Consider the following 27,887-nt stretch of genomic DNA (forward strand, 5'->3'; position numbering starts at 1 on the left):
TACGGACATCAATGTGTGTGTATATTATGTATGTACAACATCTTGCTAATATTTTGTGTAAGTCGTTGCCAAAAAATTCGTAGTTTTGAGTGAGCACGTGTATTGCATACTTTAAACGGATGAAATCACCATGGAAATGCATAGGATCAGAATGAAAAAGATGCAAGAGATTACTATATTTGATTTGATTTATGCGGAATAGTTGTACAGCTGTGGTCAAAATAGTAAAATAGGAATTGTGCTAATTTTATTATATTTTCTTAAAGTGCGAAGTTATAAACATCTAAAACATAAAATTTAATAAGCGTCAAAAAAAAAATAGTATACTTATACTAAAATATATAAAAAGAAATAATAAAAGCGTATACTACAAAGCCAATAGTATATAAAGTTGATTTAAAAAAAAAAAAGTTTAATTGTGTAATATTTAGGAACATTTTTTGTTGCCCATATATGTGAAACTAAGCCAATGTAACTATTATTTAGCTCACAGCTGTACATTATATGTGCGAATTCATTCACAGCATTTTTACAGCTTCCACTTGAATGTAAAGAGAGAATGGCGGAAAACGCAACGGTGCGTATGAGTGATGAGATAGCGCTTTATTATTATTACACTATTCGGGTTTTATGATTCTTCCCTAAAGTATGCAAGTAACTCGTGTTTAGTTGGGTTCTTATACGACTAGTTTACTTTTTACAAGGATAACTAAGCGTATATATAGTAAATATATCTATTATCGGGGTAACTACGTCACAATTCGAGCCTGCTCAGCGGTATATAGCTGATGATCCGTGGCCCCGCTCACTTTGTCCACGACCACAACAATGGCCTGGAACTGAAGGGCCAGGGGATCCGCTTCCGGTTCCACTGCCCCATTTCCAGTAACCCCTCCTCCTCCTCCTCCTCCGGCGGATGACTCCCTTCGCCTCCGCTTAAGGACACTCAACAGCCGGCTGAGCGGAGTTCGGCGACCACGATTTCGCCGCCTGTGCTACAGATTCGTCACCTGTGTAACATTGGTCGTGGTGGTCGCCATCACCACCTGCGGCTGCTGGCGCTGATGTCCTTTTTCCAGGACAGGTGCCACCGCCGAACGCTCCGCCCGAGTGGCCGCCATCTCGTCCTGGGCCACCGGCAGCCATTTGTCCAGGAATTTGGGACGAAACAGCAGCGTGAATGTGGTGCGGAATTGTTTGCTCATCGAGCAGTACAGAATGAAGTTGATGCTCGAGTTGATCAGGGCCAAAATGTCCATGAGGTCACCTGGGAAAAGTAGCAGCAAGCAGGTATAGGTTTTAATTAGCATGATTAAAACCAGAAAAAATCCATAAAAGCAATGAAAAATGTGTAAGCCAGAAAGTATATGTTTTCATTTCTTATCTACTTGACACTAACAATTTTTCGTTGTAACATATATAACACTAAATTCGTATTTTCAGGGTCACAGAAATTATTCAATAAACTTGTGGTCTCGTAGGACCATAAAAGTTGCGGAAAGCATTGTACGTTACTCGCTGTTGAGTTTATGTTTATTAAATAGCATATTTATTGCTTTGTGGATATATTGTATTTTTGCTGAAAATTGTTTCAGGATATTTGATTGAAAGAAACGACGTACTTTCTTTTATTGCATAGTCTTAGATAGATTTGTAAGGTATTTTATAATTCAACTAATTTCTTTAGTGACCCCCACAATTTTAAAATTAAAAAATTAAAAAATGTCTAAAAAAACTATTGTTATACAAAAATGAATTAGTTAAAAAAATGTCCTGCCTATTGAATTCCAAATTTTATATTAAATATTTAAATGAAATATTAAATCATATTGTTAAATTCAATGCGTATTCAATTAAATGATTAAGTATTGGAATTTTTTATTAACGTGGAAAACATTATCTCCTTTTTACTTAAATGCATTTTATTTAAATTTAATTCTTTGATTTTAAAATCACTTTGAAGAACAGAATGAATATATTTTTTTATTTCGATGTACAAAACTCATTACTTACTCAGTCTCAGGTAGCACTGCAGATAGAAAACATCGCCGAGCAGGGCGTTCAGTAGGCCCAAAACTCCCTGCGGAAATTCGGTGATGAGGAAAAGCAGCAGCACCGCCAACAACATCCGTGTGGTTCGATCCGTCTGCTTTTCCTTCTCCAAAGTTTTACTATTTTTCCGTGGCCGATCGGCAGCCTTCCCATTGATCACCGATTTGGTTCCATTACTCGCAGCTGGAGCTATGGGCTTACTGGTGAGTTTCTTCCTTCTCCTTTTGGCCTCCAATAAGGCCATGATCAATCGAACGGAGAGTATGGTTAATGCAATACAGGGTATCAACTTTATCACCACACTGTATATAAGAAATGTGGCATTTTGCAGCGAGGCATTGTGCAAAGCCAAGTCACTGTGATACAACCGATAGACCGTGACATTTCGCACCACTGGCGATGGAGTGGGTGGTGTTGGTGGCGGTGGCACAGTGGTTGTCGACGTTATCAACGAACTCACATTGAACCATAGCGTTTCATTCGATGCTGGAGCAGGGGGCGTGGCATTCAGGGCTGCCGCCCTGGCACTCAGTAACTCATTCCGATAATCAATTACATACTGGGTCATGGGTATCGAATTTATCACCTTGCCATTCACATCCAACTGATCCACATATTCCGTAATGGCTGTGATCAAATAAAGCGAAGGGGATACCAACAAGACACACACCACATAAGCTGTGGTTATCGTTATTATAGTGGTTCTCATTCCGCACCAGACGCGATTTTTCTGGGGATAACCAACCGCAATATATCGCCAAACAGCTAGAGTTACTGTCAGCCAAATGGAAATTGTGTGCAGAACTTGGGCAAAAATCGAGTGGAATTTTATGAAGCAGGCCCAACTATAGCTTAGTTTCTCCTCTCGTGGCAAACTATCCGTCAGGATATAGTCGTGTATGGTGTAGGGTATATATTCCAGCATAACTGCCAGATCGGCCACGGCCAACCCAGTCAAAATGGCATTTGTGGGCGAGCGCATCTCCCTGCGAGTCAGCACTATAATATTCAAGGTATTCGCAATGGTGCCAAGGATGCAAACCACCAGCGAAACATAGCCATGCATGTTTTTGTAGCTGAAAAAGTAAAGATAAATATTTTAGATATTCGTATTAATTATCAGCATAAGATTTCAATTTATAAGTTTTACATTAAGTATACGTACAAATAATTAATCAACCATTTTCATTGCTTATTTAAAAATTCTTAAGGACCTTATGCAGTACATTTTATTTATTTATAATCCATTAGCAATGGTTATTAATAAATTTCTTTAAATAAAATCTTTTAGACAAATTATTTATTTAATGAAAATGCCTTGAAATTAATTTAATATTTTTGTATCTGTATAATGTATTTTTAATGATTAAGGAACCAATTTAATTTTGAATTCCTAATTCAGTCCTTTGCGTTTTTAAACTTGCTAAAAATATATTAAAATACAAAATGTAATATAATACTTTGTTTTTCCCATATTTGCAAGTAAAATTACCTAAATTTTTTTCAATATTTAAGACAACGACTAGAAAAGCGCTTTTATATTGTGCTGTGAAAACCAACTTTATTCTCAGCTGTAATAGAAACACAAATTGAAGTCGGCTGAGTAAGTGGTAGGCATTTGCCAAAATTATGTTTTGGTTATTATGCCCTAGTTAGCCTTAACCAGTTTGTTACTACCATTCTTAGTCTTCCCTTTTTCTCTCTTGGCCAAAGCAGGCAATAAAACCATCCAAAAGCCATTTCCGTTGACTTGGCAAACAGAAGCATTTGCAGCAGTTGGGGCAATAAACTCACTGGGGCCTCAGGCTTTAGCCAGCCACGCCCACGCCGCCCCCATTTGGGATAAACATTTTACCAGCTTTGGTTCAGTTTTCGTGGAGCGCTTTGAGGCCAACGTTGAGCCAAGAAAAAAAAGAGGTGGCAAAGGATTCAAATTTCTACTCAAAGTTTTAGGGAATTTGGAACAGGAAAAACCGAAGAAGCTCTCAACGCTTTCGTTTGGTCTTTGTCCTCTGGCATTTTTACACTGCCTTTACTTTTCGTTTGCTTTTTATGCAAGTTGCAGCCAACAAATTAGACTTAGCGCATAGTTTATATAAGGAGCTTCACAGAACAGGACACTTTAACGCCTGCCGGATGCAGTTCTGCGGCTGACGACTGACAGAATAAAATGTTTAATAAACTCGGAGCTCTAAATGGAGTGACACGTGTGTCCTGGTGCTGCTGCTGTCGGTGTCAGGAGTTTAGTTAAATTGTTTATTGCTTTCGTGTGCGAAATTCCCCATTCACTCCAAAACAAAAGGTGCGGTGGGAATTGCCAACCGAATGACAGTTTTATTGAAGAATCAAGGCCAAATTTGTGGGCAGCTTTTTAGTCGTGTTTCCCCAAACTGCAGGTGGTCTTATGCAATCGTGCCCAGAATTTCCATTCCAATCTGCATGGCTGAGAGGCTTTTGCCGGAAAGTGCTTGGCCAGCTCGTATTAATTTGTTTGCAAGCAAGAGACCAACAGAAAAAAAATTTTCATCGGCCATGCAATAAGCTGCAGGGGGCAAATGGAAAATGTCTCTATTATTTTGGGAACCAAAGAAGAAAAACTATGCCCTACTTGGAATGAATGTGTCGATTCTGTTTCTACGCTCTTCGATTAAATAACGTTCACAAGCTTTTGCTTTTCTGGTTTACGGAGAAAGAAGATTGGGTTGTTACAGTTAATCCGATTATTATTATTATTTTTAAATATTTTTTGGCAACTTTATTTTATCTAAAGATTAAAGATATATATAATTAATATATCATTCACTAGATTTTGATGTTCTGGTTTATAGATAAAAAAGATTGGGACATTTCAGTTACTTATCTGATGGCTATTATTATTCATAATTTGTTCTGTCAATTATTATTCATAATTTGTTCTGTCAATTTTAATTTATTTAAAGATTAACGAACAAAATTTGTGGTATACAAATTTATAAAATTTTATACAAAAGCCACGAACATTAAAAACATTTTTAATTTATGCAACTTAAACACTATTAAAATAATATTTTTATGCGACTTTAAATGAATTTGTATCTTGGAATATTTATTACTTATTTAAAGTTAATGAAATTAAAGGATCTTCAAGTTTGTGGCAACATGTTTAATTCACTGGTACCTTTAGAAACCATATGTTAAAATAAGATAAGCACAAACATGGGCTCCATAATGACATGCATTTTTCCGGTGTAGGGACTTCAGTTGGTTTAGTTTTTTTTTTTGGCGCTCATTTCGACAGCTGACTGTGCCTGATTTCTGGGCCAATAACTTTGAGCCAGTGCCACCATAACCCCGCCGATGCTGTTCTAGGCCAAAACAATTCCAGGACTTCATTCATGTCGTCGACGTCGTTGCCGTTGCCGCCATTCATCAACATGGATTATCAAAGGCCATAAATTAGACTCAGCGACGAAGAAGGTTGGAAGCTGGGAGTTTAGATTTTGACCAAGGTAAACTGCTACTGCTGCTGCGACGAAGAACCCAAGAATTTTTAGCAGTCAAAGTTTTTGTGAGTTTGATGAATGGAGTTGTAAATTCCCCATTCGTTACGAGACGAGGGTTGTGTGTGTCTCTGGGTGAAAGTGAAAGTGTCGCCAGCATTCGGAAAGTGATTCCATTTCGCTGTTTTTCGGGGCACGTAGACACACCTCACTTCTGGGCTTTATATTTTCGTTCATTCTGTATCCTGTCCATCAGCATGAGAAGCCTTTAACATGAAACGTCAGACGACGATGTGTGTGCTTATTTGTTTTATTTGTTTAGGGAATACACGGCCGCAAAAAGCGGCCGACGCATTTCGAAAATTAAATATTTTCCAGAAGCAATTTTACACATTTCTTCTGGGTCTTCGGTTTTTAGGGTTTTCTTGCCTTTGTGCGTTCTTTATTATTTATGTTAATTGCTTGTTTTGTGCGTGTTTTGTTGCGGTTTTTTTTTTTTTGGGGCTCTTTTCGCTCTGTTCGGTTTTGCCATATATTGCGTATACGTCACGTTGCCGCCAAGGGAAGGGTTGTTCGTTGTGACACATTGGCGTTTGAAATGTGTATTTTTTTCGGGTGTTCTGGTGTTCTGGCGTCTGCCGTTTTGGTGTTCCTTTGCCGCATGAGTGGCGCCTGGAGACGACTGAGTGGGTGGTGGTTTTTGGGGGCGGCTTTTGTCTGTCTGGGGCGTGACAGCGTCAAGTGTCGCATTCGCCTTCGCCATCGCGTTTGCCGGCAATTTGGCACGTCTTTGACACAAAAGTAAATGGCCAAGTGTTTGGCTACACATCTAATTGCCATACAGTCATCTTTCAAACTCCAGCTTCTACTGCCAGCTTATGCTACCTTTAATTAAAGCGGGATTCTGATGCTGTGGCCAGCCAACCAATTCGTGGCCATTAACACCGGCCAGACTGGCTCTAATTAAAACTAAAAGCCCTGGCCAACAGCGGCGATAAGTCGGTGTGGATGGCTTTACTAGTATAGCCACTCCTCAGGGTATGTTTTGCAACCGTAGAATGAATTATTCGCAGTTCACACAGTGCGCAACTTAATCATGGCAAATAAATGAGCATCAATGATTTATGCTGCGATTGGTTTATGTTCTTATATATCTATTATTAAAATGAGAGTAGAAAAACTGACATAATAAACTAGGAAATATTTTAATGGCGCATTCAGAGACATTGATTTAAACAACCAAATTAATTAATTTACAGTTTATGGCCATTGAAAATGATGACAAATTTATTATTGAATTTTAGGTGCCATAATGCATTTGTATTATGTTACAGTAAGAGAGATGAAAAAGCTAATAAACAATTGACCTATTTTTTTTATTGATAAGTTAATAAATTACAACAAATTTAATGAGATTTCAGTTGAAAGCTTTTAAACGGTTTTAACTGTTTATTAATTAATACTTATTGAATCAATGAACTATTTTGAATAAATTAAATTTAGTAGTTAAATGAATTGGATTATTCAATAAGTGATAAACAACTTGTGAAATTTAAAGAGAAAACTCTAAACGCTCAAAAGTTAATTAGTAGCTTTTCGAAATAGGTAAATTATTTTTTCCATGAAATGTAGACAAACTTGCTTAGTAATGCGTTTTATCACTTTCCAAACTTAATGAAAGACTAAAGCCTAGATTTCGCTTAGGATTTTGTTCAGCAACGTCACCTTAATCGAAACCCAATCACACAATATTGATAGATTTATTGGGCAATTGGCTTAACTATTTATTATCCTTGCATTTATGAAATTTCAACGATGGTGACTCGGCGTAAAGGACAAGAATTGAATTTCCTTTGTTGCCATAAAGTTTTAAGGGCCGCTTTTAATCATCGTCTTGGGGTTTTACGACCTTTTGGCATGCAAGGAATATAAATACTTGTAGTAGCCCCCGATTCTCCGTTTTTTTATGGGTGCAGCAGATGGGCAATGTGGATGGCCTATAGGAAATGGTCAATTAAATTGATTTCAGCCATCAATTGTTGACCTTGCTGTTGACAAATCTGTTTTTATGTCTGCCTCTTCCTCATTTAATCGTCCGAGAAAATTGTATGGCAAATCAAAATTGAAGCTCTACCCCTGAAATGGGGGCGATAATCGATTTCTGAACGATTCTCTGGCTCCGGCTAAATGTTGCTGTTGTTTTTCCCCTTAATTTGAAATTGCTGGATGGGGTGTTGTGTAGTAATTTGCCCTTCGGCCTTGTCCGTGACATTGGGGAAAGTCGCTTACCTTGTGTGGAAATTATCCATGCCACTGCCGCAGTAGAGCGGCGCAGTTTCATTGTTGCCACCGGCCATTGTTGCTGCAAGTCCTTTGTGATTGCTGGCTGTCACTCACTGTTGCAACTGGCTTTTGCTTGGGCTTTGCTTTGGCCTCCTTTGATGCCAAGGACAGCCGAGCAGAGTCCGCCCAGCAGATGCATCAATAATTAATTATCGGGGAGGAGCACTCCTACAAATAGAGAGATGGAGAAAGTAACAGACCATTGTTCAACGTGACGTATAATTAATGCGAGTTGTAAATTGTTGCGCACACGGACCACGGTTGCCCCACCAACTAATGTGGTTAAATACTGCATGATGCACTGGCTGTTGCTGTGGTCGCTTGGTGGCTGCCCTAAGCCGATTACAGAATAGCCGGCGAATTATATATACTTATATATTCAATAAGCATAGTCCGTAGTGTCGGCAATTCGAAGGATTTAACTTTTATCCACTTCGTGCAGCGCCTGCTGAAGCAGCTGCCTTGCAACTTAATTAGCAGCAGGAAAAATGCACTTGAGGATAAAGATGTTGAAACTAAGGTCATTTTTTATTTATAAATGAGAAGACGGTTTTAGAGAAACTTTTACTAACCAAGGTATTAAACAAAATGAAGTCGAGCTCAGTTAATATATTTAATTTATATAAGAATATTTTACATTCCAAATTATTGCACAAATTTTGGTAAATAATATATATTTCTTAATATTTTATAATAATTAGGTTGAGACTATCTTACCAAATCATTACAAATCTTTTAGTAAGTTATATATATATTTTTAAATATTTTACAACAAACAAGTTAAGATATTAATTGTGAAACTTTTAATATACCTAATTATTGCATCACTTTTAATGAATGTTATTTATTATTTATAAATAAAATGTAATATTTTTTTATCTGAAGCTTAATGACAATAATATTATATATTTACAAAATAAACTACACATTAAGACAGAGTAAGTACACTTTTTAATGCTTTTATTTTGTTTTTCAGATCATCATGAATTTTTCAGAGAAAAAATTTAAGCTCATCTTTCACGAAAAAAACTGCCCATTTTATTTTAGCCCACGGCTTGGCTCATTAAGGCAACTCGACCAGATCAGAACATACCTCATCTGAGTGGGGAATATAAAATATCTGAAGCCATCGTGCGGTCTAAATTAGATTTGTATGGCTAGAGCGTGGCCTGAGATAAATGCCATTTATTTTTTTTTGTTTTGAGGGAATCTTCTTTTTGGTTTGCCTTGTCCTAAATCATTTCTCTGGGACGTGGGCAATATGTTATCTGTCGCCCCGCCTTTGCCCCCAAATAATGTACATACTTCACCATATCTCTGCGTGCCTGCTGCAACAATTTCTTTGCGCAAAGATTTTAATTGCATTTGTTAGGCAGCTGCAGCTGGCAGCCGGAAAAGCAGAAAAGCGGAAAAGCGTTGGGAAAACGCTGGAAAAGCGAGCGAGAGTTCAGGGAGGAAATGTGGCTGCAATTAACACGTTCCACGAGGCACACAGACCGCAAAGCCAGCACACTGCTTAAATATGCATAGATGCGAGTACAGAGACAGTGGGAAAATTTACGTAGAACGAGCAGCTAATGTGTAGAAAGCTTACTAATTTTATTTGCAAATTGCCATCCTCCTTTTATTTATTTATTTTTTTTTTGTACAAGCCAAAGGTTAAATTAGGTACTCAACTTGCCAAAAAATTAAATTGACACAACCGAATTTCTTGAATATCTAATTCTTTGGCCACATCAAATGGCGCTGAAATTAATTGATTGATGATTTTGCTCCATTTGACTGATTTAATTGTTATTCCCATTATTATGACACAATACAAATGGCCAAGAAATATTAATTAAAATCGTGCCGGGCCATAATTCGATTACGTAAATTAATTGCCGCTTGATGAACGCCGTTGTGCAAGAAAAGAATGATACCGAATCCCCATTGTTTATTCGATACAAACTGCTGCCGCCCAGCGGTAATAATTTTGTATTAATTGCGAATATATAGTGGCTATATATGGCTCCCCTCATCATGCGTGTGTGGTGGTGTGTGCTGAATAGGTGACAAATGAAATGATTAATGAATGACAGCTGCCGGTTGCCCGCAGATGTATGCTATAATTTTTGCAAACAATGCCGAAGAATAATATGGCGATGCCATTTGCTGTTGCTACAGTCTCAGACTGACAGCTTAACAGATTACACAGCGAAAAAGAGGAACGAGGTAAGAGTAGTGGTAAGTGGACCCCAAGGACCTCTTCACCAGCGAAATATTATAGCCCTCGGGTCACCATAATATTTGAAAAAAAGATTCACAATTGATGGAATCCTTTTGATTCTCTTTTATTGCGATTACCTTTTTATTAAAAATCTATAAAATGTCTGGAGATCTAAAATTGTACAATTTTTTTATGTAAGCAAAACTTGCAAATAAATACTAAAGGATTAAATGGAAAACTTATTCTTATATATAAAAATATTTTACATTTTAATGAACAGTTAAAACTTTTTTAAATGGCCTTAAAAATGCAGTCTATTTTAAATTGAAAGCAATAAGAGTGGAATAAATTAAATAACATTTTCTAAATCAGCAATACTGTTTTTTCCAGAGCACATTTTAAAATCAATATCTGATATAACTATATATTTTATTAAAATTTCCTTAGATTGAAGTAAAGAGCCTCTAAAAAATTTTTTTTCTAAATCAACAAAAATGTTTTACCCAGAGCACATTTCTAAATCAATATTTGATTGAGGGCGCTAGCATAGTTTCAATCAGAACTTAATTATGCTCATGAAAAGCAATCTAATGACAGGCCTGAATAACATTTTCGTTTTGGACACGGTCCATTGGGCAGGGCAACAACAAAGAGAGCGTAAATAAGGCCATCATGTGGGTAAAATGTGTAAGGTGAAAGAGCGTTCGAAATTGAAATCAAAACTGATTTCCGCATTGAAAAGAGGGTTGTTGGGGTGTGGGAATGTGGGTATAGCTGTTGGACTCCCCAGTTGATAAGCCAGTTATGTCACGGCCATTTTGCAGAACTTCGTGCCTCGAAAGAAATCGAAATAGTTGAGTCGAAAACATGTGCTTGATAAAAGTGGCAGGGGATCCGGAAAATAGCCAGCAATCGCAGTCAAATAAAATTAAAGCTAGGGGATTTCGATTTGATTTGAGTCCAGCCCCAAGTTTTGCTATTCACTGCTCTTCAAAATACTATTTCTTCATATTGATTATTGAGTGCTTGTTTTAGCTACCCTGTTTACTTTTCTTTTGCCTGTTGTTTGTTTTACGCTCTTTTATTTGCATTTTTTTTCTTCACGTAAGCAAACTTGTTACTCGCATCTTGTTTGTTTTTCTTTTCTGCAGTGGCATTATTTTAAACTGTTTTCTAAATGGTTAACAAAAAAAAAGAGAAAACAGGAACTGAAAAATATAACCAGAAGTCAATTCCCTTTCCCTTCGCTTGCCATGTGAAGATGGACAGCTGGAGTTGTTCCCTGATTTGACTTGACTTGATCAAATTTAAGATAAGTGCTTTAGTCAGCCAAGTGGAAGGAATGCCTACCCTCGAACAATTTGGCAAAGTAAACGTTAACCTTAAAGCTGCTGACCAGGAATTTAATGAGGGAACACTCTTGAGAAGTGCAAGAGGAAAACAAAAAGATTAGAATTATAGTATGCCATTAGTGCTCGCAGCTGTGTTGCGTGTGTGCAGCCTGTGTGTCATCAACAGGATCTCAAGTGCGTTGAGAAAAGTGTATCACAATAGCCAAGGTCACACGGTGAAAAACTATGCAAATTCTTTACGATGATGCAGAGTGCAGCAATAAAGTATGAGCACACAACTGAAATGATTTCTTAACATACAAAAATGAATAACGAATAAAGATGTCATAAAGAATACGTTTCTTTTGCTTGAGAATTCTAATAAATTTTAAAAGCAGTCATAGAGACTCTTAGTATAAAGATAGGTTCACGTGTACCTGCTTAAATAATTCCAATAAAATCCTCAGCAAGCCAACATACAATATTTTTCAGAACCATTTTAGGCATTTAAAGAAATTTAAACAAATGTTATCCTTTTAACTTTCGTTATCTTCAGGAAGCATTAATAATGTAATTTAACTGTATCAGACGGAAGTTTAAAAAAATTGTTCCCACTATTTCATTTTTTATACTACCTGGAATAGAAAGACGCTTTTGAGTGCCATTATAATACCCTCTGAAGTGTTGAAAAAATATTATAATTTTGTGTATCGTTATCAAACCAAAGCTTACCATATGACTTGGGCAGAATCCAAATTAGTGCTATTTTTTGCACTACATGCCAAAGCATTATGAGAGTTCCGCCTTCCCAGTTTGAGACTCTTTCAATTTGCACTTTTGCCGGATGTTTTGGGTGGGTGGAGGGGAGGGGAACGGGGCTCTGGGCGGGGATTCCCCGGCGAACTGTGTAAGCCATCCGCTGGAGGGCTTGCAGCCGTTTGTCACGACGATGACTTGACGATGGCGATGCCACTTGCGCTCACATGGACAAGGCACAAGTTGCCAGTCATGACAGCCTGGAAAACTGGTTGTCTAGCCTAAGGAGCACGGCATTTTTCTGTGGGCCGTGGCACAGAACACAATGCAAACATAAATACAGTTACAATCTGTAAATATTTGTGTCAGGATGTCAGTCAGTCTGACTTCCCTACAAATATCCTGTCAAACTTTTCTTTCACTTTCACTTTCGGCTTTCCTTTTATTTTTCTTTTACCACTTGTTCTGGAGAAAGTTTTTGTTGTTTTCTGCCGATGTAATTAGACGACATGCGAATCTCTCGTTGCTATAATTTCGGCACGTTACTCATACGCACAGGTGGCCGCAGAACGCAGAAACCGCGACCTTGTAATACACACGCTGCGCGGGCATAATTCAAATGTCATCCAGTTGTCATTGTTCGTTTGGCAAACTGCTCGCCTCCGGAGAAAGAAACTTCTATTCAGTTGGCACCCAAAAATTCGCTCTGTCGCCCGTTGACTGGAATTTGTGTATTGAGCATACGTCATGTAGTCATGTCTGAGTGAGTAATTCCCCAGAAACAAATAGGAGCTACTAAGGGAGTGAGTAAGCTTCGGGCTAATTTTAAGTACCAAAGAGTTTTAAGTATGCAAAGCACAAAAATTCGCAGACGAAATTGAATTCTGTCTGCGAAGAATCAATTGTTCAATGTTCAAATGAGACTTAAATTCGAGTGGGCAGATTACGCGGCTCCGGTTTATAAATAGACAATAGTCGTCTAAGGCATATTAAATTTGATAAGCTGACTAAGCTGCTTACCTATGATTTTACCGAGTTTAATTTTAAGCCAACTAAACGCAAAACAAAAGTAAGCTTATCAATGCAATTACACATGAGTTCATATCAGACTTGCCCTCTAATGTTTCACAGAAATTCAACTTGGCTTTCAGTCTGTTGGCCATGTAAGCAGGCAGACACTCAAAGAGATAAACACACCGAATGTGATGCATATTATGGGGGCCAAATTGAAACGTGTTCGCTGGCAGACCAGCAATTTGTTGCCAAAAACTTTTCGGCCATGTGCAAATAGTTTCGGGGTGCAGTGCATGTAGTTTCAGTTTGGCAACTTGAAACAATGCTCCCCTTAATTGAGTGGCAAAAAACCGAAGCTGATGATGATGAATTCGGGGTAGGCGATGGAGAGAATGGATGTTTGATTGTCGGCAATTTAGTCACCTATTGGGTTTGGTAATTGCCTATCTATTTCATCGTCCAGCCAGTCAAGTTATTAACTAAGTAAACACCCATTTCAATAAGCACACATCAAGCATGAACCACGTGTGCCGCGCAGTAAAAATTACCTGCCGTGAACTTGGTTTATTTTCTCAGTTAATATGACGAACAGTTTTGGACACATTACTAGTTCTAAAAATCAATAGGACTTCAACTAACTTATCTTGGTTAACAAGAATTTTGAAAAATATTATAATTAAATATTAAAAAAAAATAGTGAATAATTATAGAAACAAAGTGCTAGCAACACGAGCTTGCATTATTTTTCCAATTCACAATATACATTTGTAATGTGCAAGTCCTCTTATTAACGTAGAAAATATTAAAGTTAAATTAGCAGTTTCATTGCAAAGTACTATTAATTTGACCTCCTCTGTACCATAATAAGCAGCTGTTGCCGGGACAATAACAATTGGCCAGCTTGTCAAGTGCATGGCTGGTTGGGCTTCGGCCGCGCCCCCTTTCGGCCCGCCCGCCCTATTTGCTTAGCCATTTCGTTGAATGTTGAATGGCATTGCTTGACTGGGTCGCCTGAAGAGCCCGAGTTCTGGAGAGGTCGTCGTCTATCATTAATGCGAGGCATTGGGGTGCACTGGAACCCTGACAAGGTTGCCCTGTCAGTCACCCCAACCACCCACTGCACCCACTTTAAGCACGATACAAGGTCAGAGCGAAGGTGCGAAGGCGAAATAAAATTATGTAAATAGCGAACGGCAAAGAGTAATTAAAAATTTGATCTCGAAAAGGGTAAATTTGTTCAGCCAAAATGGCAGAATAATTGAAAAAAATTCCTAGCTTCTGTTCGCCTTTGTCTACTTCATATTTGGTCATGGAGAATATCACTTAGCCACATTTTAAGCCAACGTCTTGCACTTCCGCTGCCAGAAAATGTTTGCGTTTTGTCACAAAGCTTTAGGAGAACAGGAAATGTGTTTTCGCTGCAAATTGTAAAACAAAAACGGTTTGCCTGGTTGCAAAGTGCAGATAATGGCAACGGGAAATGTCATAAAACCGGAACGGAAATGACACTTTACACACTGCTGCTGAAGGGATTTTTCCGAGCAATTTTAGGCGAACACGCAGGGCATTTAAAAACCACTTTAAGGATGGCCCAACCCAGCAGAAATCACCGCCAGCAGCAGCCATTGATACCGGGATATTAACTAAAATGTATTGCTTTTCGAGAGCCTTGGGGACCTGGACGGGTCCTTTGAGACGCTTTCATCGGGCTCAATAAAAATGCTTGGCAGGACATTGTGCTCTGATTTGCCACAACAAGCGGGTAACTGGGTAAAAGTTACAGCAAAAGCAAACAGAGACATCAAATGAGACATTCCAAGGAGCAAACTGCAAAACAGATGATTCCGACATTATCATTCCAGCTCAGTTGCGGTTTTGTTGCTCTGCGTTAAAGTAAACGACATTAATGGAAACATCAAAGTAATTTGATTGCATTTTCTTCCCTACAATGGATATGAATGAGCATCGCGAAGCACTGACAACCCAGCGAATGTAGGAATCCCTATATATATGGCATATATATGTAAATAGTTGCACCAGGAGAAAGATATTCAAAGTCCCTTGTGAGCTTATGTATGTACAATAAAGCATATTCTTGTCGTAAAAATTTAAGTGGCATTCTATGATTATAAAAAATGTGAAGACTGCAATTTTCTTAAGTATAAGATGGCAGACAACTAATCACCCAATTTGAGATTTTGAAGTGTAGGTACATGGTGTTACTGTTCACAGTTAAAAAGAGTAGGCCTCATTAGATATTGTATTTGGGATTTCATTAAGTATACCACGATGTCAATAAAAGTCCTTAACCGAACTTGACTTTTAAGCTGATAAAATATTTAGAGACTTTTGTTATTTTTAAAATTTTAATTTAATATATTATTTCTAACGTCTTAAGTTTAAAATAAAAATAAAACTAATTTAATATAATTTTTATAATTTGTAAATTTATTGCTACGTGTATATACTCATTTTATCGAATTTTGACCATAAAAAATAGTTGAACAAATTTCCTATAATTTAAACACATTTATAAGTTTCTTTGTTTTTTGAAGGACTTTTTGTGCAGTGTTTTCGTGTGTGTGTACCCCGGGGCATTTGTGTGCGTGTGGGCTACACGCATAAGTAGCAGGCATGGAAAACGGTCTTCTACCAGCATGTCCCGCTGTTCTGCCATTGATATTTCACCGCCTGCTGTGCCGTTGCCCCTCCCACTTTCCCCGCCTCCTTAATGGCATCTCATTTTCATGTGTGTTTTCCCCGACAAGTACGCTTTGTCCCTCTATATTTTCTCGGTCTCAGTTGATGCTGTGTTAATTTCATTTGGCTCGCACACAAAAATAGACAACACGAAATGTGGAATATGTCCAGCAATGTAATTGGCATGACCAAAGCAAATAAAATTAGAGCCAAGTCCGAGGACGATACAAGTTGAAGGCCACACTTAAAGTGGCATTAGTGGGCGGACTTGGGCTATCTATAATCATCACTCAAAGGTAGATCTGGGCACATTTAGAGGGCCCTCAATAAATGGTTACAAATGATGATCCAAGGCAATAAAACAGGTGAATATTTCAATTTGGAGACCCAACTTATAATAGAATTAATTGGTGTACTATGCCCACCTATATTCATTACTCAAAAAAATATATGGTCACACTTTAAGTGGCATTATAGCTCATAAGAAGACCTGGGCACTTCAAGTGTAAGTTTAAAAAAAAAGAAAGACAAAAGAAGGGCACAATTTAATTTGGAGACCAAACTTAAAATATAGTAAATCGGGGAACTCAGCCCATCATTACTCAAAAGTAGCAGATCTGGGCACATTTTAAGGGGGCTCTCACTAAATGGTTACAAATGCTTCATCCCAAAAGGCAATAAAAAAGGTAGGCAATTCAAATTTGGAGGTCAAACCTCAAATAGTACTAATCGGGGAACTAAGCCCATCTGTATTCTTTATTCAAAAGAAGCCTTGGCCACACCGGATATGAACATTGAAATGGGTTATCAGTGAATGGTTAAATAAAAAGGTAACCTGTAACCCAAAATCCTTATTTATGTCGCCCATTTTTGAACCCATTCGCACATAAATTATGCTAAATTAACCTTAAACGACTCATTTAATAAACATTTTGCCCTACAAATGCAATTCCACTGACTTACACACACACCTGAGTCTTCCGAGGTGTTTTGTCATATTTATTTATGGCGCCCGACACCATTTTATTTATTTATATTCAAATTTATGACAGCCTTGCCTAAATCAATGTTAGTTGAGTTTGCTCCATTGTTCCTGCTGATGATGGCACCCTAAATTATGCACCGGAAAGTCCTTTGGCAGGACGACAAAAGTTGTGTATGTCTCTTGCCGCAGGCCTTATCAATTCCAGGCACAAACACATGTCCTCATTTTGGGTATGCAAATGTTTCCACCCACGCAGATGTTTGCGGTTGTTTGTCTCAACTACAGTTTTTTGGTTCGGTTAAACTTTAAGATTGAACCGCTTTTTTTGGGGCAACTCTTGTGTCAGCTGCCTGAAGGCTTGCTTGACATTTGAGTGGTTGCGAGTACAGACAGTGGGTTCATGCCCAGGGTCAACATAAGAAAAATCTAAATAGGAATTTGTTTTCTATGAGTTTTCTACCTTTCAATTTGAATCACTCAAGGTTTTCATGGCTTGGGAAATGTCGTTCGAAATGGTAGACCAAGCAAGTTGGGCATGAAATAAAAAGTTTAAAAGCCGTGTCAAGATTTAAATTTACCTTGTCTGGAAGTTAAAATATTTGGTATAACATAAAAAGAAGTTCCAACTTTTTGATGAATTTAACTAGGCACCCACACTTTAAATTGTAGGCACTCGGACTTTAAGTTTTCTGGGGTCATGCTTAAATTATTTTACCACAGGTTTGGGTTTTGATTTAGTTTTTCCCTTTCAGACAAAATTAACAGATTCTTTTGAATAAAAGGGGCATATATTTGGACTTAACACATCGATGAAATAAAACAAACATTGCAAAGCAAAGAATTGTATAAGTCAATATATAGGTATTTTCTTAGTTAAAAAATGTGATTTTCCTTGGAACACAAAACTCAAAAAATAAGAAGGTTCATCAAATAGCTCATTTTATCCGGGAAATTATGGGGTGTCAATATTGGGGAATGTGCCCTTAACCCGTCTCATGCTTTCTAGCCTATCCGTAACCCATGAAATATGACTGGATCGGCGAGTGCCCAACTTGTAGTATTTGCGTTTCCCTTCTGGCCTGAATAAACAAGCCCACAATCCACGCTTTACTCTTTACACCAAACAAAAAGATCAAGCTAACAATTCGGAGACCGGCTGCCAAGTATTTTCACGCGCATTAGCTGCTCGTTTTCGGAGGCCCTTTTGCGCAGCAAAAAAAGGGGGGCGAATGAAAGTAGTCTTTGGGAAAATATTTGGCCTACGTAAAATATGCAGAAAGTTCATCATGAAAGCAAATAAAACGCATACGCCGCGTGGGCCCCTGTCAAAATATGAATAATGGCACAGCCAGCGCCAGACGAGGACTTTGGATTGGTTGCCCTTTTTTTTCGGCTCATATTTCCCTCCTTGCTTGTGTTGTTTTTATTTTTTAAATAGCAGCTGTAAAAAATTAAAAGCCTGCAGCTGCCTGCGGCTGCACAGGAATATAAAGAAAATACTGCCAAGTCAGCTGTAAATAGCTGAGCCCACCGCTCCCTCTCCTGCACCTGCTCCTGCGTCTTGGTGCTCGTCATTCGCTGAGTGAATGCTTGCAAGGTCAAGTGCGTGAGTGGACGCCCACTTTTTTCGGATACAGATAAAAATATTTCAACAAAAGAAATTCTTCACTTCAGAATTCTTGCATGTTTGTGTAATAATATTGATTAAAACTTAGAAATACAGCTCACATTTTTTTTGGATAAAAATAAAAGTTTTAAAACAAAAGAAATTCTTCACTTAAGAATTTTTCCGTGCTTGTGTACTAAAATTGAGTCATAAAACAAACTTGAGAAATTTACCCAACACTTTTAAAAAACTATAAAATACCTATTTATTAAAAAAAAAAGCATAACAAAAAAGAATTTATACAATTTTGTTGTATTTTTGATTTAGCCTAAGAATTCTAAAATACATTTTTATTAAACGGTATTTGCAAATTTACCTTATACACAAAATATAAAATAAAAACAAAAAAATTTTGAAAAAAAGGCCTAACATTTTGTAGCATAATTATATTGTATTTAAAATTTAAACTAAGAAATACTAAACTAGGGTTTTACTCAATTTAAATAATCGAAGTGGACAACATTTTTCTCATGAAACTTGGAGACACATTTAAGTATGTGCTTGTCTCAGTGTAGCAAGTATCAAGTGGTAGGTTTTAGAATGTTAATTTTGCATGAGTCCTCGGAGGGTTTGGGTCTTTTCTGCTGACCACTTGACAAAATTTTGGGGCACCCCAGGGGGAAGGTGGCGTGGAAAACTGAAAAGCAGTTCGAAGTTTATGTGCCTACGTGTCGGCCATAGTTAATTTATTATCCATGCCGGGGACCTTTATTTATCCGCTCGCTTTAAAACATTACCGCTGTCTTCTTTGGCGGTTTTAATCAATTGCTGGGGAAAGCTTTTTATCTGTGCTGTCAGGCAAGAAAGCAAATTATGACAAAATGTATCCATAAAACGGGCAGGAAATTCGGCGAGAGTGAGAGTGAGGACTAGAGAATATGACTGTGGCCCAAAAATAAAAGTGATTTGTCTTACAAATGCTGTTTTATTAAGCCATGGCCATAGCTACATGGTACATAAATACCCGCCATGATGACACTGTCAGTGGCAGAATCCTGTGTCATTAATCCCCCGATCCCGTTCCACGTGAAAACTGGCCCCATCTCAGCACATCTTATGACACCTACTACTAAGTCCTTGTTTTCGAGATTGATGGCTATCCATTTGCAGAGCTGTTTTCGTTTGGCATTATATAGACGCATAAATCACATAGTCTGGTGCGTTCGTGCATGCAATTTGCATTTAATTTTTAGTTAAGCCCTCGATGAAATCTAGTTTTGGGCGATTATTTGTCTGACTCAGCTGGAAATCGGATCGAATGTCGTCACCACCGGCTGATAAAGTGGTGACAAATTGAATGATATTTCCCGGGAATTCAAGCAAGGGAGCAATTTCGCCTGTGCGGACTTTTGCTTAATTAAGTTGCCCATCTAATTCCGCCAGACAGACGGACCAAGGCATTAGCACTTCTCCTCACATATCATCATCAGCAGGACTCGCAGGAGTCGCAGGACTGGCAGGACTTGCGCCAAATGTCATCAACACTAATGGAATAATTTCAAATCTACTTAGCTCGCTGGCAAGGACAATGGGTGGTCGAATTTTCCTCTCTTTCCGCCACTTTTCCACCCATCCATCTTACTGCGTTTGTTGATAATAACATTATTTATGTTGTTTTAATTATTTTACGCATTTTACCACACAAAATTACAATGAACTCGGAGTGGGCGTACCGGTGGCTACACGCTGGCCAGGATTCCTTGCCCTTCTTGTGGCTGCAGTAATTAAGGACGAAGAGGGCTAATTGAATTATGTGAGCGATGTGATGTGAGTGGCACGGAGTGTCCATTAACTTGTACAAATTGCCAAGGATTGCAAGTTCGAAAGGCTTAAAGACAAACATGTTTTCGCACTTAGCAAATTTGTTGAGAGAGCAGACCAAATTTACTTGTACTTCTAAGTTTCAATGTTGTAAGACAAAATTTGTCCAAGGAAATGTCACTCTACTGGGGGCCCTAAATTGTGTACTTTACTTTGGTGTCGTACTACCTTATACCCAATATATATAGTATATGTATCTGCCCACAAACATCATTCAATCTACAGGGTAAATATGGCATTACTCTGTATTAATAGAAATCGCAATTTTACTACTGCCGATAAACGTGACATAATTCCATAATTCTTGGAAAAACAAAAACAAGTAAATATTTACCGAGCCCAAATTGTAGCCACATAAAAGTGAAAGAAGCTCAAATAAATTGATTCATTTCGTTTGCTAATTATAGCGAACGATAGGCCATTAAAACGCGTATCGTCAAGGCAAAATAGTTCGAAGGAGTGGTGAAGCCAATTAACTTTGAGCCAAGTCCAAACTTTGTTTGTAGAAATGGTGAAACAATCATTAAAGCAGATTATTGTAATTGAGAAAGTGTAATGAAGACCAGGTCAAAGCAATTCTTGATTAGGAGAAAGTGAAAGCTTTAATGTGACAAATTCTTAAAGGATTTGCATAAGCAACAAGGTAAATTCAAAAGTATAATCTAAGTTGATATTAATAAGTAAATAAATTGTTTGATTTCAAATATTTGCATTATAATTGAATCAAGCTTTAAAAGAAAGATTCCTAAAATTTAATTGAGCAGACTTGACTACTTGTTCAATTAAAATATTTCTTTCAAGTTAGAACCTGAGTTGATTTTTCTTCAATAAAGAAATTATTGGACTAAATATATTTTTATTATTATTGACTCAAGGTTGATTTGACAAGGCAGCCTTGACTTCTTATTTAATTTAAATATTTCTTTCAAATATCTATAAAATCTGGATGATTTAAAAATTAAATTATATTTATTATATTCAAGTAATAAAATGAATTCTCATTCACATTTTTATTATCTGATTTTTATAAGATTTAAAAATTTCAATCAACGATATCTTAACACTTTATTTACTATTATAGCACTTAAGCTTAACCCATATTCAATTGCCTATTTAGCAAATTTTCTTTGCTACGATAAGCGCGCTTGAGAATCCTTTGACATGCGAATATCGAGTACATTTTTTTAATTATGCTCCGGCAAGCGATTGGGTTTTATCGGAATGAAGCACGCACTCGAAAAGGTCATCAGCCGTCATCGAAGGATCCATATATCCATGGATTCGAATCCTTGGACTACTTTATGACCCAATTATGCCAAAGTGTCTGGCAGTTGGCGATGCGTTTTCGCGCTATTGTAAGACCGCCGCCGCCACTTCAAAACCTCCAGATATCGGGGCTGTAACCATGATTTGTTTGCTTGACTTGGCTGACACGAAGCCAAATGGCACACGCACACAGGCCATAGAAGCCAGCAAAGCCAGCCCTTTGTTCGGAAAACTTGGCTCCTTATACTGCGAAAAGCACTACACAGTTACCGGAATTTAAGAGATTTAACTTTAAGCGATGTTCTGAATAATTCATTGGGTCATTATAGCTAGGTCATAAAATCATTGATGATTAGACAATTGCAAATGATTAAAATTATATCTAAGCTATTATAAAGTTCTTGGAACTTCAATGAGTTTTTTATATTGATTTATATTGATAGCTTTAAATAAATCTAAAAAAATCAGATATTGTTTTTTAATTTTTCCAAACTATCGCTAACAAATACTTTATGACTAAAATTATGTGTAAGCATATATAATAAAACTCTTAGAATTTTCTTCCAAAAAAAAATTCAGCATATGACAACACCAATTTATAAAAACATAATTGAGTAACTTAATTATGCAAAACATTCCCAAAACCTTGAACTTGTGATCCTGACTTTTCGCGATTTGATTTCGCAATGTCTTGTTCCTTTCGATTTGATTACTGCAGTTAACACTTAAAATCAATTTAAATTTTATTTAAACTGAGAATTTGTATTGCAATGCATAGTTTTGTTTTTTTCGATTTGTGTTTCAGACTTTTCTTGCTCTGCATAGCATAGTATTATGCCTTTCGATTTGATTGCTGCAATTGCTTGGCAATAAATAAATGAGGGAGGCGTTTGCTGTTTCACAATGCTGTCTATTACGTGCCTGGCAATAAAGTATAGTAGTTAGAAGGCGGCGGAATGTGCCTACGTTGAAATGCAATTTAAATGGATTCCGCAGGCCCAAGTCTACGGGTCAATGCGGCAATGATGGCGACATTTATGCTATATCCACTATATCCCCTATATACACCCAACCAAAAGCTGTTATTTGCGCCTCCAGCTGTGGATTCGTGGAAATTTGAGGAGAAGAAACCCTTTTGGAGTTGGCCGACTGCCAGGCAGCGATTTATTCTGTCATAAGGGCAACTATTACGGCGACACTTGACGTCTTTCCTGCAGGTCGTCCGGGGATATCCTATAATCAGCGGCAACGGCAGAGGCAGCTAATGGCAGCACTTACAGCCAGGACCTTCTGGCCGGACTCTCATGAAACTGTGATGAGACAAAGTCGAAATGATTTCGGCATACTGTTAAATTCATTGGACACATTCCCCCGCCCTTAATGGACATTTGCTGTTGCCAAATGTTGCGAATCTTCGGGACGCAGCTTCATTAAGGTGTCCTTTCTTTTCGGTTTCTCTTGTGACCATTGCTGCCAGGAATTCTTAAAGGCTTAGCTGGTATGTATTCAATATATATGTTCGATTAAATAACCAAGATAAAAAAAAATTGGGAAAAAGCTGTCTGGCAATGCTTCAATCGATTCTTAAAGAGTTATTTTGTTTTAATTTTAAAGAAACTGGTTTAAACTATTTAAAGGGGCTGCAAAATTTAATATTGTTAAGGTAGTATGATTTTTGTTAGCTTTTTTATATTGTAGAAAAATATTAACGCTTATTTTCTCAGATTCAATTAAACGAAAACAAAACTGTATGTAAACTTAATTTTAAAATATTTCAGTGAAAAGAGTTTGAATTAGTATTTAAAACCTATCAAAATATTTCATTTTTAATAAATGTTCTTATTTGATAGGGATATATTAAGGCTAAATTTTTCAAGTTCAATTACCTTTAAGCTTTTCAAAAATGTTTGTAAAATATATTTAAAATTATTTCAATGTAGGAAGTTTCACTAAGAACATCAAACCTATTAAAATATGTATATGTGTTAAATTAATGAGATATTAACGCTAATTTGTATATTATATAGACCGAAGTGTTAATTGCTAGAACAACATTTTCGTATAGCTTTTTTTTTTAAATATGTATTCCAAATAATACAAATAATAATTTTAAAGAAAGCCGAACTAACACCACTTATTCGAATTTGTCACGTCCCAGACATTTTGGCGCAGCTTTTGCAACATTTAACAATTAGAGACAGCTTAGAGCGGCGAAGGGCGGAGCTTTGGCGAAATGATGCAAATCATAATCACAGTTTTCTCATCTTTTTAGGCAGTTTTTACATTTTTTTTGCACGAATTTGTTTGCATTTTGCCTTGCTTTTCTGCAGCTTCACTCCACTTGGGCGCTCATAAATTATGCAAGAGTCGTCCTTTGGTTATTTTGGTTAGCTTTTTTCTGAATTTATGATGCCAACTTAAATCGCGAATATTTCGCTTTCTGTTTGTGTTCAGACGAGTTGCTGATGCTGTAAAGCGCCTCAAGTGTTCGCCACCAACATATTTGTCACAATTTTTGTTGTCTGTGCGAAAAACTTTCTACTCTTTTTGGGTGTTGTTAATAAATTGCTGCTGTTTGAAAAGTTCGAAACGGGAGTCAACTTTTCTATGACTGACTTTTTTGAAATTATTTAAAAATCCAAAACAATATTAAAATCATATATTTCTAGGGAAATTCATGAACATTTCCCTCTTTCTATCCAAAATTTAATATGAGCATGCACCGAATTTAATGTTTCAATTGCTTTTGGCCGCCTTAAACGCTTTTGCCCATTGGCAAGGCTGCAAGTAATTTTAATGTAATGGCATTACGTGCGGGGGATTTGTTTTGGTATTTTTGGCATATCATTTTCATACAAATCTGATGCCAGGCACAACCCATAGCCCCTGTTAATAGGAATACCACCGCTACAATCTCTGCGAACAAGCATAAAAAATAAGCGTTGCCTACAACTAGGCGCCCACAAACACACACAACGATGTCAAGGCAGGTCAACCCCAGAAAAAACCAAAATAAGAGGAAAGAGAAAAACAATCGAAATCAGCAGCCCCCTTATCACAAATCAACTCAAATTACGAACTCAAACACGCAAAAAAAAAAGAAAACAGAAAAAAAGGAAAGCCGAAAAGGAAATATTTGTGCGTGCATAAAACAAAGGCGAAAACAACAACACCTACACACACGAAAAATATAAATGAAATTCAATAGGAAAAGTCGAGGAAAATCTCTACAAAATTTGACTGCGCAAATAAAGTAATATGGAGTCAATAAGGCAAATCGTCAGACTTGATTTGGATCATTATTACGCATACGCCGCGTTATGCAAATCAGACAATTTTCTCTCTTCTTGTTGGGTGAAAAACAGTGCTGGTGAACTGGATATAATTTATAATTTATAGAGGAAATTACGGGCATAAAAGAAGCAAAGTGTCTTAACAAGTTTGACGAGGCAGTTTCCACCGAGTTGGTTCCACCAAAGTTGTAACTGATTTTTGATTAAAATCTTGTCCCATTACGTCGGCAGGAAGTAAAAGTTAACCGAAACTGAAACTCAAACTTTGATATATTTGTGCTCTCTTGTCAAAGTCATCCCCAAAGTCTAACCATATTGAGCGTCATGGAGAATCTTTAATTAAATTTTATTTATTTGTGGTTTCAGGAAATTGACAGATGACTTTGTTTTTCGCTTTTCGTTTTTGATTAGTTTTTGTTCAGCAGTGAAAATCTTTGTGCTTTCAATAAAAAAAATATACTTCTTGCAAACAGTTTTGGCAGCGCAAATCTGTTCTAGGAAATTTGTATGTGGCTTACTTTGCGGAAAACCTGGTTTTATTTGGCAGAAAAATATGTTCACAGAAATCAATAAAGTTGTAGTGCAAAGCTCAATTTTTATGGAAAAACATTGTAAAACGTAACAAGAACTTGTTGTATGAATTACGGGATTATTTTGTTCTGATCTACTGGCAAAATTTTACCCTTAACACCATTAACAATTTAATTTTTTGTTTTTATATTGTGTAGTCACTGATTTGTGAAATTGTTATCTGAGACATATATTATAGAAATTTTTTAGCCTAAACGAAAACATATTAGTTAAGCAAATGCAATTAAGACCTTTAAAAAACGCTACCCTTAATAAAACAATTTGCAAGAAAATAAGATTAAGATAATGAATAATGTAGTAAGATAATGAAGATTTTGTTTATTGGCAATACTTAACCCTTAACAATAGCATAAATTATTCAAATTTTGTGTATAATTTGTAGTCATTGATTTAAACGCTTAAAAGTGTAGGGATTACTTTTAGACATAAACTACACAAATATTTAAGCCTTAACGAAAACATTTTAGTTAAGCAAACGCAATTTAATTCCTTTTAGTAAAAGCTATTCTTAACAAAACAGTTTGCAATTAAAAATAGGATAAAACCTTTTTTTGCTTATTGAAGTTTGTTTGCCCATTTTGATTTGTTTTCCTATTTCTGCCACTTTTCCATTTTCAAATTTTCTTTTATGTTTTCCGATGTCACGTGCAAGCGGTCAGCTCTTGTATTCGCCTAGTGCCATTTTGTGATTGTTTGCATTGTTTCAGGACCAGGACTACGACCACGACAAAGTCACTTTTTGTACGGCTGTCAGCTGGCTTTCTTTATCTTTCGGTGATAGAGAACTCAATGGACAATAAACTGGCAAAGGGATGGCCAAAGGAAATCCTTGAAGGGTTCGCATAAGTGCTGGTGCGTAGGAGCCGAAGGACTCGACCTTCCTTTGTCAAAATCTTAACTTCCACTTGGAGAGCAAGTGTTAAGCGGAGAAACGCTTCAACACTCCATTAATTTTTCCACCTAAAAAAATCGACAAAAAAAGAAGGAAGCAATCTCGTTGCCCAATTGACTAGACTGGCATTAAGCTGTAGATAAATTCCTTGACAATCTGCAGAAAATGCGCTTCAAATTCACTGCAATTGTATGATAGGCGTTCAATAATTCTCATTTCGAGAGGAGCTTATAAATCGACTTAAATCGTCTTTGAGTGGCTTTAAATTTATCAAAAACCGTATGGCAGACACTTAATCGGGCTTTATTTCTGGGAACAAGTAATTCCAATTTCGCATTTAATTATTTACAAATAGAAAGCACTCCAAAGTTGCCAGTAGACAGCAATATTTATAGGACTGCACACATAGGTTGGGAAATTTATTGTCATACAAATAATTCAACGGGTTGACACTTACTGCAAAACTAGAGCCCAAAGAGGTATTCCAGCGTTGATTTATGCAAATTATTCAACAGATGTTCCGCAAATATTTGCGCATACTTAATGCATTATTATGGCTTAAATCTGTTCAGTGCTGGTGTACACACATTTGGTTTCAATAACATTTTGATTTAATTTATTGAAGTTTTTTGCTGTACTTGTCTTGTTTATTTGAAAACATTTTACTGATAAATGTTGGCTATTTTTAAATTAACTTGATTTGATTACGGAAAGTTAAATATATAATGAATGTCGTTTAAGAAATTGATTAAAAATATGCAAATTTCTTTATAGAGAACTCATAACAATACTTTAAAGTGAAACTTGTATTGCAAAGATCAAATAATGGTGTTTAATAGAATTCATCATCAATTTTTAATATTAATTAAAAACAAAATGTTTCCTTATTGTTATGTTAACTATCTTTCATCTTTATTTATTTTATCTTTATTTATTAAGAACTTTAATTTCCTAATTGTTCTTCATTTATTTTATTCTGCTTTCACAAAGCTTCATTTTTAAATATTCATCTTTTTAGATAATACTTATAAAATTAAATTTACTTTATTTTCTATAGCTATGAAAAAAATGTTGGCTAATTTTTTAAAAATTATATTACGTTAAAATATTGTAGTTCTATTTTTATACAGAAAACACTTTAAAACGCACTTTGTTTTTGATTGAAGAGTCACGGAAACAGTTTTTTAAAACATTCACTTTAGATAAAAATTTACAAATTATTTTGGATCACTGAGAGAGTTTTTTTTTATTATTTTATTTAATTAAAAATATTTTTTACTTTTGTAACTAAAGTTCAGCTAGTAACGCAGCCGCAGCGCACGAAACGCAAAACGCAACTGACCCGAGTGCATGAGAAGTCAACAAAAATTCATAGTCAACACTTCGGTTCGGTTCAATTCAGTTCAGTTTAGAATGGTTCGGTTCGGCTGTTGAATTTATTTCTATTTTTTGAGGGACCGAAGCGTCGAAGATGCGAACGCCACCGAGA

At 36.6% G+C, this 27,887-nt stretch overlaps 1 protein-coding gene across 1 annotated transcript; it reads right to left on the minus strand.

Moving 5' to 3' along the window:
* Positions 1 to 350: 350 nt before the first annotated feature.
* LOC108146482 lies at positions 351 to 27,887 on the minus strand. Its single transcript, XM_017272508.2, has 5 exons — positions 27,498 to 27,887; positions 26,856 to 27,092; positions 7,821 to 8,042; positions 2,014 to 3,128; positions 351 to 1,267 (listed from the first exon to the last, which is right to left on the minus strand). The coding sequence occupies exons 3-5, from the start codon at positions 7,886 to 7,888 to the stop codon at positions 996 to 998; spliced, it is 1,455 nt and encodes a 484-aa protein (XP_017127997.1). The 5' UTR covers positions 7,889 to 8,042; positions 26,856 to 27,092; positions 27,498 to 27,887; the 3' UTR covers positions 351 to 995.

The sequence above is a fragment of the Drosophila elegans genome, unplaced genomic scaffold (assembly GCF_018152505.1).
Source record: "Drosophila elegans isolate 14027-0461.03 unplaced genomic scaffold, ASM1815250v1 contig_208, whole genome shotgun sequence".
NCBI lineage: Eukaryota > Metazoa > Arthropoda > Insecta > Diptera > Drosophilidae > Drosophila > Drosophila elegans.